Source organism: Maylandia zebra, linkage group LG10 (assembly GCF_041146795.1).
Source record: "Maylandia zebra isolate NMK-2024a linkage group LG10, Mzebra_GT3a, whole genome shotgun sequence".
NCBI classification, from domain to species: domain Eukaryota; kingdom Metazoa; phylum Chordata; class Actinopteri; order Cichliformes; family Cichlidae; genus Maylandia; species Maylandia zebra.
The window spans coordinates 10,857,524-10,874,583 of NC_135176.1; the positions used below are offsets into that span (position 1 = coordinate 10,857,524).

The 17,060-nt window shown below is 40.3% G+C and overlaps 2 protein-coding genes across 2 annotated transcripts in view; one reads left to right on the plus strand and one right to left on the minus strand.

Moving 5' to 3' along the window:
- Positions 1–39: 39 nt before the first annotated feature.
- On the plus strand, positions 40–3,168 carry banf1 (barrier to autointegration nuclear assembly factor 1). Its single transcript, XM_004557309.4, has 3 exons — positions 40–187; positions 997–1,136; positions 1,584–3,168. Exons 2-3 carry the CDS (start codon positions 1,011–1,013, stop codon positions 1,728–1,730), a joined length of 273 nt encoding a protein of 90 aa, XP_004557366.1. The 5' UTR covers positions 40–187; positions 997–1,010; the 3' UTR covers positions 1,731–3,168.
- Positions 3,169–3,224: 56 nt separating this feature from the next.
- The window catches only part of si:dkey-175m17.7 (uncharacterized), a 44,698-nt gene continuing 30,862 nt past the window's right edge, over positions 3,225–17,060 (minus strand). Inside the window, exons 5-6 of the mRNA XM_076888824.1 lie at positions 8,027–8,126; positions 3,225–4,763 (exon numbers count right to left, since the gene is read on the minus strand). Of these exons, the coding sequence (XP_076744939.1) occupies positions 4,635–4,763; positions 8,027–8,126 (229 nt within the window). The 3' untranslated portion in view covers positions 3,225–4,634. The remainder of the gene's footprint in view (positions 4,764–8,026; positions 8,127–17,060) is intronic.

A 17,060-nucleotide genomic window follows, 5' to 3' on the forward strand; every position in this document is an offset into this window, starting at 1 on the left:
CCCTAGAGGTTTGTCTGTTTATCCTGCGAGATCAAAATCAGGGGGAAATGACGTCACGCGATTTTTGACCTGAAGCCGCAGAGAGCCTGCGCATTGCATTGTGGTCGCCGGTGCTTATACAGAAATCGAAAGCACGTAGCTTTTCAGCTAACTACGTTAATATCAAGCTTGGACGGGAGACTAACGGGTAAGTTGATACGCAGCTGTGGGTTTTTGTTGTGATAAACGCAGACGTGCCCCAAAGGAAGAGGTTATTTGTAAATGAGCTTCATAGGAAAAATAAAAATTAGATTAGTAGCGTTAAAGCTTCATTAGCTCAAGTTAGGCTAATTTGTAGGCGCCTAAAATATGAGCCCCTGATTTCTAGCTTTACAGCATTAACTTGATAGTCTGTGATTATTTTAGGAGCAAGCCCTGGCTTTGAGATGGACATATCTCCCGCCAAGAAGCTGCGGCTATGTAGGGAAAAAAAGCAGTAATATAAACTGGAAGCTAGTGAACTTTAGCTCGGTGTGCTAAAACGCTTAGCATTGAAATGTGTTGCGCGCGCAATTCAACTGCTTGTACTGCACTTACGTTAAGCAATCAGGCGAAATATTTCACGGGTGTAGTTGTGTTTGGTGAGTCTGACTAGATGCTACTCTGTAATGACGATCAGTTGGTAACCCCAGATGTTAAATATATTAGCATTAGCACTCAGAGCTCCATAAAATAAGTCATTGCTGTAGAGAAAGATACGGCACTTGTTGATATGTTCGCACTGTAGGCTTGGTTCATAACTAGAGTTGACATGAGTAGCCAAACATTAAACCATATCATGTTCAACTACTGTCTAAAGAAGTTTCTGTGCCGTCTATCAGTTACTGATAAAAATATAAGTAAAATTAGATTTGTAATTTTACGAAATATTCTTTCTTTTCACGAAATTGGGTAAGTATTGTTTTCACTTGTCAGATCTGTTTATATTACCGTTTAGCACCTGCTATTATTTGACAGACTCCAAAGAGACCATGTCATCGACATCCCAAAAACATAAAGACTTCGTGGCCGAGCCCATGGGAGAGAAGCCAGTGATGGCTCTGGCAGGCATCGGAGAAGTCCTTGGCAAAAGACTGGAGGATAAGGGTTTTGACAAGGTGATTTGGTTTTTGATTAGCTTCTGCAGTGTGTTTATTCACACAGTAATTTTAAGTTATTTTACCTAGTAGGTATTGATTACTTTGAATAATATTGAAATAATCTTAACTTACAGCAGCAGTATATCACAGCTGACGCAAGCTTAACAGATTAGTTCTTATTTTTGGAAAACTAGCACAACTAAAGTTGTGATGTAAAGAAAAACAAGCTGCAGTTTTTCTTCTGGACATCTGTAAACGTTTGTTGTCGCAGAAGAGTTGTTCTCTTGTCAAATGAGCTATGAATTTGATCAAACACACCCAAACAAATACTCATCTGTGCAGTTTTTCAGGTTCAGTTAAAAACTGGATCTGCTCGTTATCAGAACAGATGTGGCTCATTCTTAGATACTCGCCCATCGGTCTTAATTACATTCTTGTGTTGTGTCTTCACATCCACTTCCACAGGCATATGTCGTCCTCGGACAGTTTCTAGTGCTAAAGAAAGACGAGGAGCTTTTCCGAGATTGGCTGAAGGACACTTGCGGAGCAAATGTCAAACAACAAGGTGACTGCTATGGCTGTCTTAAGGAATGGTGCGATGCCTTCCTATAAACATTCAGTCATTTGTTTTTGTACTTCTGAAGTCCAAGCTGTACATTACCTCTTCTGATTTTCTTTTAATTCAGCCCCTGCTTATAATATCCATGTGGCCCAACTATTGGAATACTATGTGTACTTTCTGTTCAAAATTTAAAAAATGTAAATTTCTAGTGTGTTCATTGTTGACAGTGCGTTAAGAAGTTACCATTTTAAGCTCATTATGGCAGTTTTAGAGGTAAACTCTTTTTAACTTCACGATTTGTTTTCATTTATTTCAGCACATTTCTTTCTATTTAATGTGATGGTTTACCTGTACAATCTACACTAACACCTGTAGTCACCTGATGCTTTTGGGCTGCTTGCACCATTTGCTTGTTTTTAAATGCTACTGGAAGGTTTGATATGAGTTTTCCATTTTTTTTAAGTAGCACATCATCACAGTTTCATGTACTGTAGTTCCACCAGTACTGCTTCAACGATTTCTTGATAAGGATTGTCTGTTTGGCAGAAGATTTGGCTAATTTAATGTGAAACCTGAAAACTAAACCTAAAAAAAGATTCAACTGACACTGGTATTTAGAGATTTATATAGATATATGTATGTGAAGTGTTTTATCTTTGTGTCTTGCAAATGAAGACACACCACAGTCCTACATCTAGTCTACTCTGAGCTTGTTTGGACTTGAAGATTGAAATGTATATAAATAAAGATGCCAATGTAACAAAACAATACTTTCAATAATAAAAGTGTCTCTATTGCTGGTAACTTAGATATTGTGTTTGTTAGAAAGCTCGATATCACAGCTAGTTGTACTGCTAGTAAAAAAATGCAAACCTTCTGTGGAGGTCGTGAAAGCAAAGTTACGAGTTGGTGAGCGTCAGACAGCAGCCATCCTGATCCAAACCCACAGTGATAGATCTAGCAAAACCATGTTAGCAGCTAATTAAAGTAGGTTAAAAGTAGTAGGCTTTCTTTTCTTTCTGCAACTTACAAGCTGAGTAAGAGCGGAGAAACCCTCTTAATCCACTGTCATGTGACTTACAAATAAAATATCCTTTATTGGTTTAAGTGGCTTTAAATGAAAATCCTACACTGTGTGCATTTTGTTACAACAGTGAGCCTGATATTTAGGTCAGGTCTTCATAGCTGAGCTATGTATTGTCTTTGAATTTCTAGACATGAGATGCCTTAATGCATGTTACTTTAAACATTTAACTTGGTCTAAAGAAGTATAAAGTCCACAACACTGCATGTTCACACTGTATTCCCTAATCTTCCGTTCAAATGCTGAAACCCACCACCAGTTATCAAGCTGTATGAAGATGTAACCAGTGTGTAGCAGCTCTTTGTTATAATGCAGGCCCACGTGTTTGCATTTGACTGTGAAAAGGTTTCAGCTTTTCTATTGCTTTTATTATAAAACAATAAAAAGCAAGTATCACATTTGAACATGTTTTTTTTTTTTCCTGTGCATTTTATCAGAGAACACCCCAAGAGACAGAAAATGTTTGATGACAGGAGGCTTTATTTCAGTGCTTCGTTTCCATGGTTACCCTTTTTTCTGCCAAAGCTCCAGATATTTGCAACATGATGAAAATATGTCACTCATTTTTTTTTTTTTTTCTTTTTGAATGCTCCAAAGCAGGAGGGAGGCGTTTCCAAAAGTTCCAGGTCACGGACACGAGAAGAGCAGTTTTTCGTTTCCTTTTATGAAAGTGGTGTTGAAACTTAACAGCTGACAGTACTTTAGATGGAGAAAGTGACACTGGTTGATCCATGACTTTTCTGGAAACCACTAAGAACCCCTGCTCTGGAGATCCTCTGATCATTTAAAATAACAATGATGCACACTTGTCCTTAAAAGTACATTAAGACTGCTTCATTTACTTGTTTTTATTTTCATGTCTTAAAGAATTAGAAAATTATTATTATGACAGGCTCAGAATAACCGATTAGATGATCTTACTTCAGTGGCTTAGATTAGATGTTGAAAGTCCATAACTCCTGGAATGTGTTTGGGTTTGTGTGTGTGTGCTATTTAACTACAAAATCTCAATTTGACAGTGATCCGATGCACAGAATTGTTGCTCAAGTTTCACAGTAGCACCTATGCATACACACACGTCCACATCCACACTACGGCAATAGTATAGAAATGAGCAAAAAAAGAAGAGGCTAAAATCTTAATACCCTCCCCCACTCCCAAAACCCCCCAAATCAATTGCATGTGTCCAGTTGTAAACAAGTAACTGCCAAGACAGGGCTAAACAGTGAATGACGAAGGTCAACAATAGATTAGATTAGAAAAAAAATGCTGCTACTTGTGAGAGGAGCATCCATGTTATGACCTCTGCCTACGAGTAGACAAAGAATGAAAATGTGTTTGATTATGCGGCATTAGTCTTCTCATTTATGGGGAATTTAAATGGGGAGAGCTGAGACATGTCCTCCATAATGCCGAGACCTAATGTAATTTAGGTTCCCAGTTTCAATATGAATCTGTTGCCTGTGACTGGTGGAGAAATAAGATACTTGGTGATCATGTTGTCCCTTCTGGCAGTTACTTGTAACCTATTTGAGCATGAGATGCATGTGTTTCCTTTCAGATGAACGCTCTTTGTTTTTCCCCCTTCCCTTGAGACTTTTAGCAACTTTGTGATTTTTCTAACTCTTTATTGATTAAATGTTAAATTATTCTTGTTTGCCCTCCTCTAACATTGAGACAGATGTTCGCAGTATAAGAATTTAGTTCAAGACATTTTGTAGTTGGTTATGTACTGTACATTGGCAGCTTTTATGCAACGTTACTATAGTACATTAATGTCTTATTCAGATTGGAAGTACATGTACATACTGTACATAGATGTACATACTGTACAGTTGTACTTTTTCATCACAACAATCCCTGATTTGTCTCAAAGCAAAGCGCAGAAGAACTTCTTCTCCCTGAAGGGGTTCTCTGAGGTGGGCACGGGGGTGATCAGGGGGTCGTCGCAGGCGTGTGCGTCGCAGTATGCCATCAGGTCGGCTGCTGCCTTTGATACCTGGAGGTGGAGACGATGGGGTTTAGAGCATTTAATTACATTTTTCCCCTTTACACTTTCCCCTCATCCCGCCTCTGAGTGGTCACAGTAGGGAGCTGGCTGATCCTGGTGATTTGCAGGTAATTTCCCTGTAAAATCAGGAACTTAGTGACTTCCTCCCCACAGTCGCCAAATCCTTGCTTATAATACTGTGTGATTAATATTAAATGAATTTAAAGCACCTTGAGATGCCTCTTGCTGTTATAGGAGTCATCTCAAGGTGCTTTAATAGCGACAGTTATTGATTTTTTGCATGCTGCTTTTAACCCGGGTGGTATAGTGGCATTGCAGACAGAAAATCCTCTATTTGAATCCACCAGCCAGCCTTCTGCGTAGAGTTTGCATGATCTGTGTGTGTTAGATTGGTTATTCTAAAATGGCCATAGGAGTGGCTGGGAATGGTTGTCAGTGTTAGAGCTGCGACAGACTGGTGACCTGTGCGGGGTCCACTTCACCTTTTGCTCCATGGTAGCTGGGACAGGCTCCAGCCTCACCATGAGCCTGAAGTGGATAAACATAAGTAAACGGATGGGAGGATCGATGGATGTTTCAGACCCTCATCCTTGTTGTTTTGAGTTACAGTGGGGCAAAAAAGTATTTAGTCAGCCACCGATTGTGCAAGTTCCCCCACTTAAAATGATGACAGAGGTCAGTAATTTGCACCAGAGGTACACTTCAACTGTGAGAGACAGAATGTGAAAAAAAAATCCATGAATTCACATGGTAGGATTTGTAAAGAATTTATTCGTAAATTAGGGTGGAAAATAAGTATTTGGTCACCTCAAACAAGGAAAATCTCTGGCTCTCACAGACCTGTAACGTCTTCTGTAAGAAGCTTTTCTGTCCCCCACTCGTTACCTGTATGAATGGCACCTGTTTGAACTCATCATCTGTATAAAAGAGACAGCCTCAAACAATCAGACTCCAAAGAGCTTTCGAAGGACACCAGGAAAAGTATTGTAGACCTGCACCAGACTGGGAAGAGTGAATCTACAATAGGCAAGCAGGTTGGTGTGAAAAAATCAACTGTGGGAGCAATCATCAGAAAATGGAAGACATACAAGACCACTGATAATCTCCCTCGATCTGGGGCTCCACGCAAGATCTCATCCCGTGGGGTCAAAATGATCATGAGAACGGTGAGCAAAGATCCCAGAAGCACACGGGGGGACCTGGTGAATGACCTGCAGAGAGCTGGGACCAAAGTAACAAAGGTCACCATCAGTAACACACTACAACGGCAGGGAATCAAATCCCGCAGTGCCAGACGTGTTCCGCTGCTGAAGCCAGTGCATGTCCAGGCCCGTCTGAAGTTTGCCAGAGAGCACATGGATGATACAGCAGAGGATTGGGAGAATGTCATGTGGTCAGATGAAACCAAAGTAGAACTTTTTGGTATAAACTCAACTCGTCGTGTTTGGAGGAAGAAGAATACTGAGTTGCATCCCAAGAACACCATACCTACTGTGAAGCATGGGGGTGGAAACATCATGCTATGGGGCTGTTTTTCTGCCAAGGGGACAGGACGACTGATCCGTGTTAAGGACAGAATGAATGGGGCCATGTATCGTGAGATTTTGAGCCAAAACCTCCTTCCATCAGTGAGAACTTTGAAGATGAAACGAGGCTGGGTCTTCCAACATGACAATGATCCAAAACACACCGCCCGGGCAACAAAGGAGTGGCTCCGTAAGAAGCATTTGAAAGTCCTGGAGTGGCCTAGCCAGTCTCCAGACCTCAACCCCATAGAAAATCTGTGGCGGGAGTTGAAAGTCCGTGTTGCTCGGCGACAGCCCCAAAACATCACTGCTCTCGAGAAGATCTGCATGGAGGAATGGGCCAAAATACCAGCTACTGTGTGTGCAAACCTGGTAAAGACCTATAGTAAACGTTTGACCTCTGTTATTGCCAACAAAGGTTATGTTACAAAGTATTGAGTTGTATTTTTGTTATTGACCAAATACTTATTTTCCACCCTGATTTACGAATAAATTCTTTACAAATCCTACCATGTGGATTCATGGATTTTTTTTTTCACATTCTGTCTCTCACAGTTGAAGTGTACCTCTGGTGCAAATTACTGACCTCTGTCATCATTTTAGGTGGGGGAACTTGCACAATCGGTGGCTGACTAAATACTTTTTTGCCCCACTGTATATCTTTATCTTTGCTGTGATCGTTTATATGCATGAGCATTATTTTGGCCTCTGCTCTTTCTCATTTGTATTTTCACAGGTACACTGTGGAACAGTCAGAACATGAAATCTTTGTAGGACCCTCACAAGCCCCGCTACTGTACTGGCTTATAGTTTTAACAATGGCTGGTATTTCCCAAAAAAATACCCCATTTACCCCCCCACCCCCCCCACCCCCTCACTCACACTCTCACACACACACACACACACACACAGTAGATAATATTTTGAATGTGTCTGTATGGACATACTACTGTAGATTATGTAAAGAAGATAAAACATAGTAACACCACAAACACATCAACAACAATTAAAATTCAATATGTTCTTACTTGACTCAAAATTGCTTTGATTGACCGTGAAATGATGTTTGTATGTATGAATGGATAGTTTTCTTAATAAAATCTAAATATGAGCATGAAATGTGCAAACATAAAAGTAACTGAACGTTAACTGAATTATTATTTAGCTCTTGTGCTCCTTATGTGGATCTCTCTCTAACAACAATTTCAACCTTTACATTGAACAGCCAGATGTTTCAAAGGTTTTGAAAGAGTGCTGGACCTCTGTGAAGACAAACCTTCTGCTTCAGGTTCTGATTATTGGCCAGAGGTGCCAGCAGATAAAGCTTATCTCTAAAACTTTGCTCTCATGGTAGCATGAGACAAGTTTGCCTCCTGCTCATTTTAACGCTCGTGGATTATTTCTTACAAAGAGGCAAGGTGCCTCTGCAAGGTGGCTTTGATGCAATTAGGAACATCATGCAAGCCAAACACCATTTGGAAAGCCTCCAGTGGGAAGCCTTCACTTAAAGTATGTTTGAGAAGGTCATCACTGCCTACCCATCATCGCTTACAACAAAATCTTCAAACCAAACTTGCATTTAGTTTGTGCGGCACAATTATTAGCATCTGACAGAACTGACTTATCACAACATATCAAAGAATTCCTTTCTTGATTTTTTTAAAGCAGAAAACTTTCGTTTGTGCTGTTTTGGACCAAACTTCACGATAAATACGTGCGCCTCACCTTTATCCTGCAGAAACTAGCCTCGATCTTCAGTTGCTCCACCAGCTTCCTGGCTTGGCCGACACTCATGGTGCTGTTCACTGGGGTGTCTCCTTTCATCCTAGCCACAAACACGGCGACGTATAGAAGAGACAGGAAAAGCATTCAGTAGATTTGTGCATTTGTTTGACTGAAATGAAAAAATAATTTATCATCTTACTGTTTTTGTGTTGCATGCATCCTTCACTTTGAATGGATTTTTAGAGCCATGAAAAATATTAGAAATACAAATATGGTTGCAGTGAGCTATGGTGGCACTATTCATTGCCATTATACAGGTTTATTAAGAGGATTTTTATTATTATTTTTAAATAACAGCTGCTTAATCAAATGGAATACACATGAGAACCAGTTTTTAGACAAATACATTATATAAAGCTCTTAAGACAAAAAAAACTGTGCTCAAAAATTGCATTATATTATTTATGTATTTAGGCAAGCTGGGCTTTAAGGCAAGCATGAAGCCAGATATTATAAATATCAGTCAATACTGTGTCACAGAATCGGCACAGCTGCCACATTATGTCATCTGATATCTGATATGGGATCAAATTCCCATATATTTTCAAAAATGCAAAGGCAACACACAAACTGGGCCAAATGGTAAGCATCATTCACTATAGCCCACAGATTCTCCCACTATGAACGGGAACAGGCACAGAAATATCAAATGTGGAATGAAATAACCACTGCAGCCATTCACGAAATGATGCCCACATATAACAAATGGGGAAAAACGTGTCACAGATGGAAAAAGGACTGAAATTAAATGGACTGTCAGCAGGAAGGAAAGGGGGGAAAAAAGCATAGCATCAAAGGAACGAATCTATTTGAACCATTCTGGACCTTTCCCCATTGTCTTTTTCCTTCTCCCTCCATCCACCCCCCTTTTCTCCTTACCCGTATTATATTCCTCTTCAGGTGCAGTCTTCCCCCCTCTTCTCTCTTTTTTCCCCTGTCTTTTTCTGCCTCTCTGGTGTCCCTCTGTCAGCTTATGGTTGGTGGTATGAGTGTAGCCGGACCCCACCCCTCACAGACAACAGCCTGGATGGTACCCTGCTCTGTACAGTCCAATGCACTGCAATTCTGCCACAACGAGGGCTAGATTTGCGGTGGATGGATAGGATAACCCCCTCAGCAGTGAGTGGTACCTGCCAGACAGAGGGAGGGGGGGAGCATTGGTAAAGGTTTTCTAATGTGGGTGGATTGTACCACGTTTGTGCTGAGGAAATTGGGGCCAACTGGAATCTCTCAGGTTTCAATCTCTGACATGGAGCAGGGCTGTCTGTGTGGTCTGGGATTAGTTTTCAGAGCTAAAATGCTATACACAGCTTGGGACGTGAGCTCCAGTGGTGTGAATCATGATGCGTCTCTGTGCCATTTGTGATGTCCACCCTCTCCTCTGTTGCTATGGGGACTGCTGCAGTCTGGCTCAATGGTTTACATCACATTTTAAATTGGGGAGATGTCGGCTAGCATTTAAATAATTATGTGCTACAGATAATTCAGATTAGTGGCTCAATTTGTACATATTATAATGTTAAAGAAAAAGAAAATGGCAGAAGGGACGTAGATTTTGTCAGAAACCAGATTTTTACGACGCCGTTAGACCAAAGACGCTGTGAAGTTAAGAGCTCCGTTAGCTCACCGCCAACAACAGCTATGGCTGTCGCTATGTACAAGAAGAAGAAAAAACACCACTCTGTGTGTTTAACTCTACAGTGAAGACTGGACTATAAAGTAATAGAATACTGACCATTGCGCAAAGTTAATTATATTAAGAGAAACTCGAGTAGACAGCCTGAAAACCTACAACACGGAGTTGAAGTTTGAAAAAGCAGTCCGACGCCATCTTTGCTATGCTAGTGTTTTCTTGGCTTTAATGGCGCTGTGCTGCTGCCCTTCTCATCTCTTTTTCGACTGTGGAATCTTTTCATTTGTATGGTCTCTGGTTACTGAGGGGCGTATCGCGTTCCAGCTAGTTTGTCCGTTTTGCTTGCCATAAGTTGCAACGTTGGTATGAAATAATAGTAATAATAATAATAATAATAATAATAATAATAATAATAATAATAATAATACAGTAGAACAGAATTTAAACTTTGTGTTTGGTGTAAAGTTGCCCAAATCAAAGTGAAATTCATTAAAAATAATTTGTTCTTTTTAAAAATGAGAAGGAAAAAGACATCTGTGCATGTCAGTGAACATTATTTGTGCCATGGTAAGGTGTGAGTGGTTCCCGCATAACCTATAACCACCAGCAATAAATGAGCTCCAGTTACAGGCCATAGCTCATTTATTTTTTTTCTTCTTAAATAATAATTTTCGTGCCTTTTCCCTTTATTAGACAGTGTAATGGTGGAGCGTGGATGGGAAAGCATGGAGAGAGAGAGAGTGGAGGAAGACAATCACAAATTTAATTTCAACTAACTATTGTACTGTATATGGTGCAGACATGACTTATTCTACTGTTGATTACTCTGCTGCAGCGCATACAATGGTGGAAGGTGAAAAGATAAGCTGCTACTGAGGTTCAAGTACTCCATCTGCTGGATGGTGCCGGCAGAATTTAATCAAATCTCAGCAGCAAGAAGCAACATCAAAACCTGAAAGGAAAGCCACTAAAAATGTGTCGTCATTAGTGGCTTTCTAATTATAAAATTCTAGCACGATAATGCTGCTCTTTTCTAATCTATTTAATGCTAACTGATAAAACATTAACAAAGAACACAGGAAACAGGAATACGTTACATATAATGTTGGATTGAACACATCTGCTGTGCACTATATATGTAATAAACCACACATCACACCATATTGTTTTGATATAATTTTAGTGATATGACTTAGAGGAATAGTTCATGTTCTTATTCTTAACACGTATGGTATAGAATACAGTATATACCAATATAAGCTGTAGAAGTTCACTGCTTTTCAGGTCATTTTTCTGTCGTGTATTTTTCTGCTGAGCAGACCCATTTCAGGCAGCACATCTGAGAAATGAACCCAGCAGGTATTTGGTAACATTACTTGTATTGTGAGAACCAGTTTCAACCCTATGATAGTTTTTTTGTGCTGGCACAAACTCTGAAAAAACAACGACAGCAGGTACAAACCACTACATGACTGCAGGAGCCGTGTCTAAAGCACTCACCAGATGGTCTACCAGAGCTCCTCTTTCATCTCTGCAGGTTATTCTCTGTTATAATTAGTGTGGGTGCACATCCAACAGATAAGTCAGCTAATTATCTGATGCCGTACTAATGAAAAAAAAAAATGGTGTCAAGCGTAAGTGGGAAAACAATGCAGGAGAAAATAGAGGTGTGGCTCGGTGAAAGGTCAACTTAAAATGTGCATAAATCCAGTTTAGCAAAATTTCAGGTGTTAACTCGGTGTTTCATTTTGCATCCTTTAAATGATGCCTGTAATGACCTTTTATTACACTCCTTTTTACATAATTAACAAAGCTTAATTAAGTTGAACATAATTACTGCCATGCCACACTGGGACCTATGAATCTGGAGACTCAAAGCTGAGAGACAACCAGTCTTATGTCTTTACTGCAGCTTCACTCTATGCACCTGATAGGAAAATGATTTTTAGCAAACACAAATTTAGGACCATTTTCAATAACAAGGCAGAAAAATGGCAGCGAGGATAAGATCTTGTCTTGTTATCTCCCTGCATAAGTAAAGAGGGATAATCACTTTCCTCTCAAACACACTGCAATTTCAAGAGAAACTCTTGTGACCCAGTCACTGCCTTGCTTTTGTCTGAAAGCATGTAGCACGCAGGGCACTTCTCTGCCTCGAGGTTGATGTCAATAAATATTGAAACAATGTTGGTAAAAGACTTTCATTTTAAGCCATTTGGGGCCATTGATTCCGCTGTGGTGCTGAAACGCTGGGTGTGTGTCAGCTCAACAGTCGGTGAAATGCTCGTATCGAAGAGCAAAATGCTTAATGCATTATCTGTGGGACCATTTATGTCTGATGATTTCTAGCTTGTAAAAAGAGCTGGCGCTTTTAAATAAAATCTGTGTGGACATTTTCACATTAAAGCATCCGTTGCAATAGCCTCTGAGTCATCACACATCACTGGTTGATGAGCTATCTTGTAAAATGCCCACACTTTGATAGGAGGCTGGTTTCAGGAGACTGATGCAATTGTAGCGAGTAGATTGTTGCCATCATACCGCCACACACTGTACTAAAGGTGGCAACAGATGTGCAAGCAGCTGAGATAAAGATGTGTCCGACAAAAGCTTCACTATGTAAACATTCAGGAAATTCACCATTGAGTAATATTTGAATGCGCTACAAGCAGTTTCCTGAATATCACATAGTGGTTTTCTCTGATACGTTTTGGAGTAAACTGCAACGATGCGAACATTCTGACGCCTCAAAGACAGCAGTCACCATCTTCACCATAATGGTTTAGATTCATCAGTAGAAACGCAACAGATTACATGTGTGCCAATGAGAAGGAGACAGGTGTAACAGTAAAGCTGCAAGGAGCAGATACAGTGAAACCTGGGGTCAACCATCCAAAGAAAAGGACAAGGCAAAAGAGAGAAGAAGAGAGTAAAGGCAGGGTGGAGTGAGTGGAGATAAGCGCCAGGGCAGCAAGACTGGGAGGAAAGGTTTCCGTGACGACAGTGGGACCTGCTATGATGTCAGCAAGCTGAGCTGGAGGTGACAGAGTTAAAAGATGTTAAGACTTTCAAAGTCTTTCAAAGTCTTAACCATCCCAGGCAAGGCTGGGATGGTTTGGCATGTGCAGAGGAGGTATAGTGGAGAAGATTCATGGATGCAGTGAAGGAAAACATGGAGAGTTGGTGTGACGTTAAAGGATGCTAGACGTAGGGTGAGTTCAAGGCAGATGATACACTGTGGCGAGACCTAAAGGGAGCACGTGAAAGTATAAGGAGGAGGAGGAAACGGCTCTTCTGACTGCAATAAGTTTTCTGGAAATCCATGGAAAAACAGCTCTCGGTTCCTTTGGTCCACAACCTCAGTAAAAGCTATCCTGATGACTTAATGGGCTCACACGCTGGTTTCAGGTCGTACTGAATAAAACATGAAGATCACTGTGTGAATCATGGTCATTATTAGAGCCACAGTCAGATCCACCCCTCGCTCGTCATATCTGGTTCGAAAACACACAGATGGTAACACCAAAAATATTCAGCTTAATGCTTCACAATAGGACATCATGGGAGCTTCTTTTATACTGTCTGTGTTTGCTAGGCAGTACAACATCAGACTGCTAACATGCTCACAATGCTGGCAGGTGGCAGCAAAGACATTAGATAAGGCACTCAAAGGATCCTGAATAGAAATTTATGGGAGAATTCTGAACATGAAAGATAGTTATCACCCATGTAGTCCAATCAACAGCTGAAATGGGAAGGTTTTAAAAGCTGTAATGTGAAACAATGCATGTGCACGTGTAGTACAAGTACAACTTAATGGGGGAAAAAACTTAACTTGGTGCAACGTTTTGCCAAACCTTTTTTTTTCTTGCTTTACTGGATATAACTCTCAATTTATGGCTCTCCCCATTCACTTAGATACAGACTGCAAAGTAAATACATGGATTCAATCCAAGATGGCTGCTAAGTTGATTAGATGGAGAATGAAAGGCTCAATGATAAAGTTTATGTCTACAGAGAAATATGAATGTATGCACCAAATATCAACATAACCAACCAATACATCATGAGTCTTATGATAGTGCTAAAAAAAAGAGCCAGGGAATTACCCCAGTCATTGGGATTCATCTTCCAGGAAACAAAATTTATTATACCGAGGCTTTGCATACACATCACCCCTAACCATGCAATGTTAACTTGATCCTACATTGTCACTATAATTGTCAAACAAATGGTGGACAAGTGAATAATGTATCACTCGTGGAGGCCTAGGGACTGGTCTGCAACCATCTGGCAAGCAAATATGTGTATTTCCTGACTGGTTGCAAGTGGTTGCTGGGAAGCTGGCTGCTAAAGCACCAGTCATGCAGGTCTACATCTTGTCAGTGACCTCCTGGCAACCATCTGTTGCTATGGAAACATGCTTAATCCCTAACCAGTTGGCAAAAACCTCCTCGTGGCTCCTTTGGTCACTAGCACATTGTATGGTCATAGTTTGAACAGAACCCCTCTGCTCTCTCCTTTTGCCCTCTCCCCGAACCAGTCGCAGCAGATGCATGCCTCTCCAGCAGATGCACGCCTGATTCTGATCGAGATTTCTTTGTGTCAAAAGGGAGTTTTTCCTTCTCACTTTTGCTTGAGATTTTCTCTGTATTATTGTAGGGTACTTACCTAAAAAGATAAAACACTTTGAGTTTAGTGTTTTGATTTGGCGCTGTATAAATCAAATTGAGGTGAAGTGACAGACTTGTCTACGAACACTGTCCAGGACTCTCCAATCTGTCGTGAAACCATGAAAACTGCAACACAGGGTTCACCTTCAAAGCAGAAGTTGTGACTTTTGAAACATGTCAGCTGCAATGCTGAGTTGCAACTTTTACTTTGAAGGTGAACAGTCTCCATTTATGGTTTTCTACTGCCCAAATAGTAGTTAGTATAGTTAGTAGCAAGTATTTGCAGATAAACATGAAAAGTTACAGGCAACCATAGCAACTGGCTAGCAACCAAAGTGATCACTGGTCCAGTCCCAAACCCCTGTCAACCAGCTGGGGAAGACATATTTTTCCCTAGGAAATGGTGGTTGTGTCACATCCAATATGGCTGACAACGTTCTAGCAATGTGTGCAGGAAGTCAGGTGACTTCATGCGACTAGCCTCAATAAATGAATTCATGGATATTTGTGACTACAAAATTCACAAATTGATCTAGACATGTTAGGTGCCTACATTTTGCAAGGTACTGTATTTCAGTATGGACTGATGCACAAGGAAAAGGTTCATTGTGATGTGGTCCCCACAGTTACATATAGTTGATGCAGTATTGCTTTTATTTGAAGCGGTTATTACCAGGCAGATGCTGAGTTGGTTTTAACCTCTCTCTCTCTGATCGATCTGCCCCGGGGTGCTCCATCGCAGTGCTGTGAATCCCAAACCAGTTTTATATAATGATGAGCAAAGCAGATCTGGGTGGGGTGATCATAAGAATCATCAATTGCAATTGGTCATTTGTATTGACGGAAACCTAAGCGTTCAATACTTTCCAAACAGACACTACTGACTCCATTCAGAGAGTGCTGGTGATCGGTCAAGAGGGCGCACATCAGCCTATCACAGTGCACTGGATGTTTGTGTTCTCCGAGCGTTTACAGTTTTTTTTTTCTTTTTTTAAATGTACAACACACACTCCCAGACATAATCATTTCTCAGAATTTCTTTATTAAAAGAGCCAGTTCCAGTGTGGTTACTAGAAATAAACACGGAGAACAACTTCACAATCCAGCCATCAGGTTTTGCACCACACACTTTAGGGATGCTATTATGGTAACATTATCATATTCAGCTATAACCAACAAAAGAGAGACAAGACAGCAGTTTAATCACTTGATGGGAAATCTTCAGTCATGTCACCAACACAGGAACCCGTGTAATCAGAGCTGCTGCTAATCAAACATGTAAGAAATGGAAGAGAAAGTACATGAATGAACGAGTTTGTTAGCAGCCACTGTCCAGACAGCATTTCCACAAAGAACCTTATTTGCAGCTGGTGTGCTTTTGTGTTGCACAAGACTCCTGCCTGGATAAGAATTTGAACCCACATCACTTTTTTCATCATTTACATTTCAAAACTTTAAGCTTCCAAACTTCATTTCTCTCTGGCAGGTCCCGGAAGCCTCAATGAAGGCCGGTGTACATCAGAGATATATATCAGAAGGCTGACACTGGCTGATTTGCTAGTTACAGATTCTCTGAAGAATATTTAAGAATAACACCACTAGTTTTTTTTGCATATTGTTTTGTGCTACACTATAATTTTTTGATGTATTGTTTTGGACTATTTCTGAGGTCTACTCAATATTCTCAGAGTTTATAAGACTCAAAGCATGTTTATGCTAAGAATATATTCTGTTTTACACGGATAGAAATGAAACCAGGTCTAAATATAGGCAAAATGCCTGAATGTGAAAGTCAGGTAAAGAGTTTTTCTTCAGTTGAAGGAACTTTTTCCTTAGGCATTATTATAGCTCAGGCTTCAACTTGTCGACCAATAAACAAAATAAAAAAACAAAAAACCCCCAACAAAAATCACTTTGGGCAACTTGTTCTTGATCTCATGGAGATAAAAAAAAAATCCGCAGAAACTCTAGCAGCTAAAACTATGAAGGTTTATGCGCAATACACTTCTGTTTTGAGGCATACCACATTTCTGTAATGCACTTAAAAACAACCCCCCCCCCAAAAAGTTCGTATTATGTCTAGAACAGCACTGCACCATGACAACAGTGCTGGTTTGGGCTATCATTTACCACTGACGCTGTACTGAAGCCAGTGCTGGTGCAGAGATATTTCGGCTTTCTGAGAACAAGCCCACATTTCGGGAATAAAATGTTCCAAAGTCTTACGTAGATGACTTTTACTGATTTCCATCTGAAGAAAATCATGGGAGACAGTATCTGTGGGCTGCATCTGCAAACCATTGGTACATTTCTTGTGTTTACTTCTCTCATAATTACTAACATCGGTAGTCCATCAGTAGCTGTCCAGTAGCTTTGGAGCCAGCATGTCTGGTGCCAACTTCTTAGCATTGATAGCGCATCTGGACTCACATGTGTGTATAAAAACAGTTAAAGATCACTGTGCTAACCACTGTTACTGTGAGCATGCATGATGAAGTTTAGCTAGTGATGAACATCAAAGCACAGCTGAAGCTCACAGGCAGCAATGTTTTAATAACTCGTCATCTACTGATGAAGACTTAAAATGTAATTTCATGGCAATTCATTCAGTAGTTATTTTGACTCTATTTAATAAAAATGTGCTTGTTACAACAATGGCAACACAAAA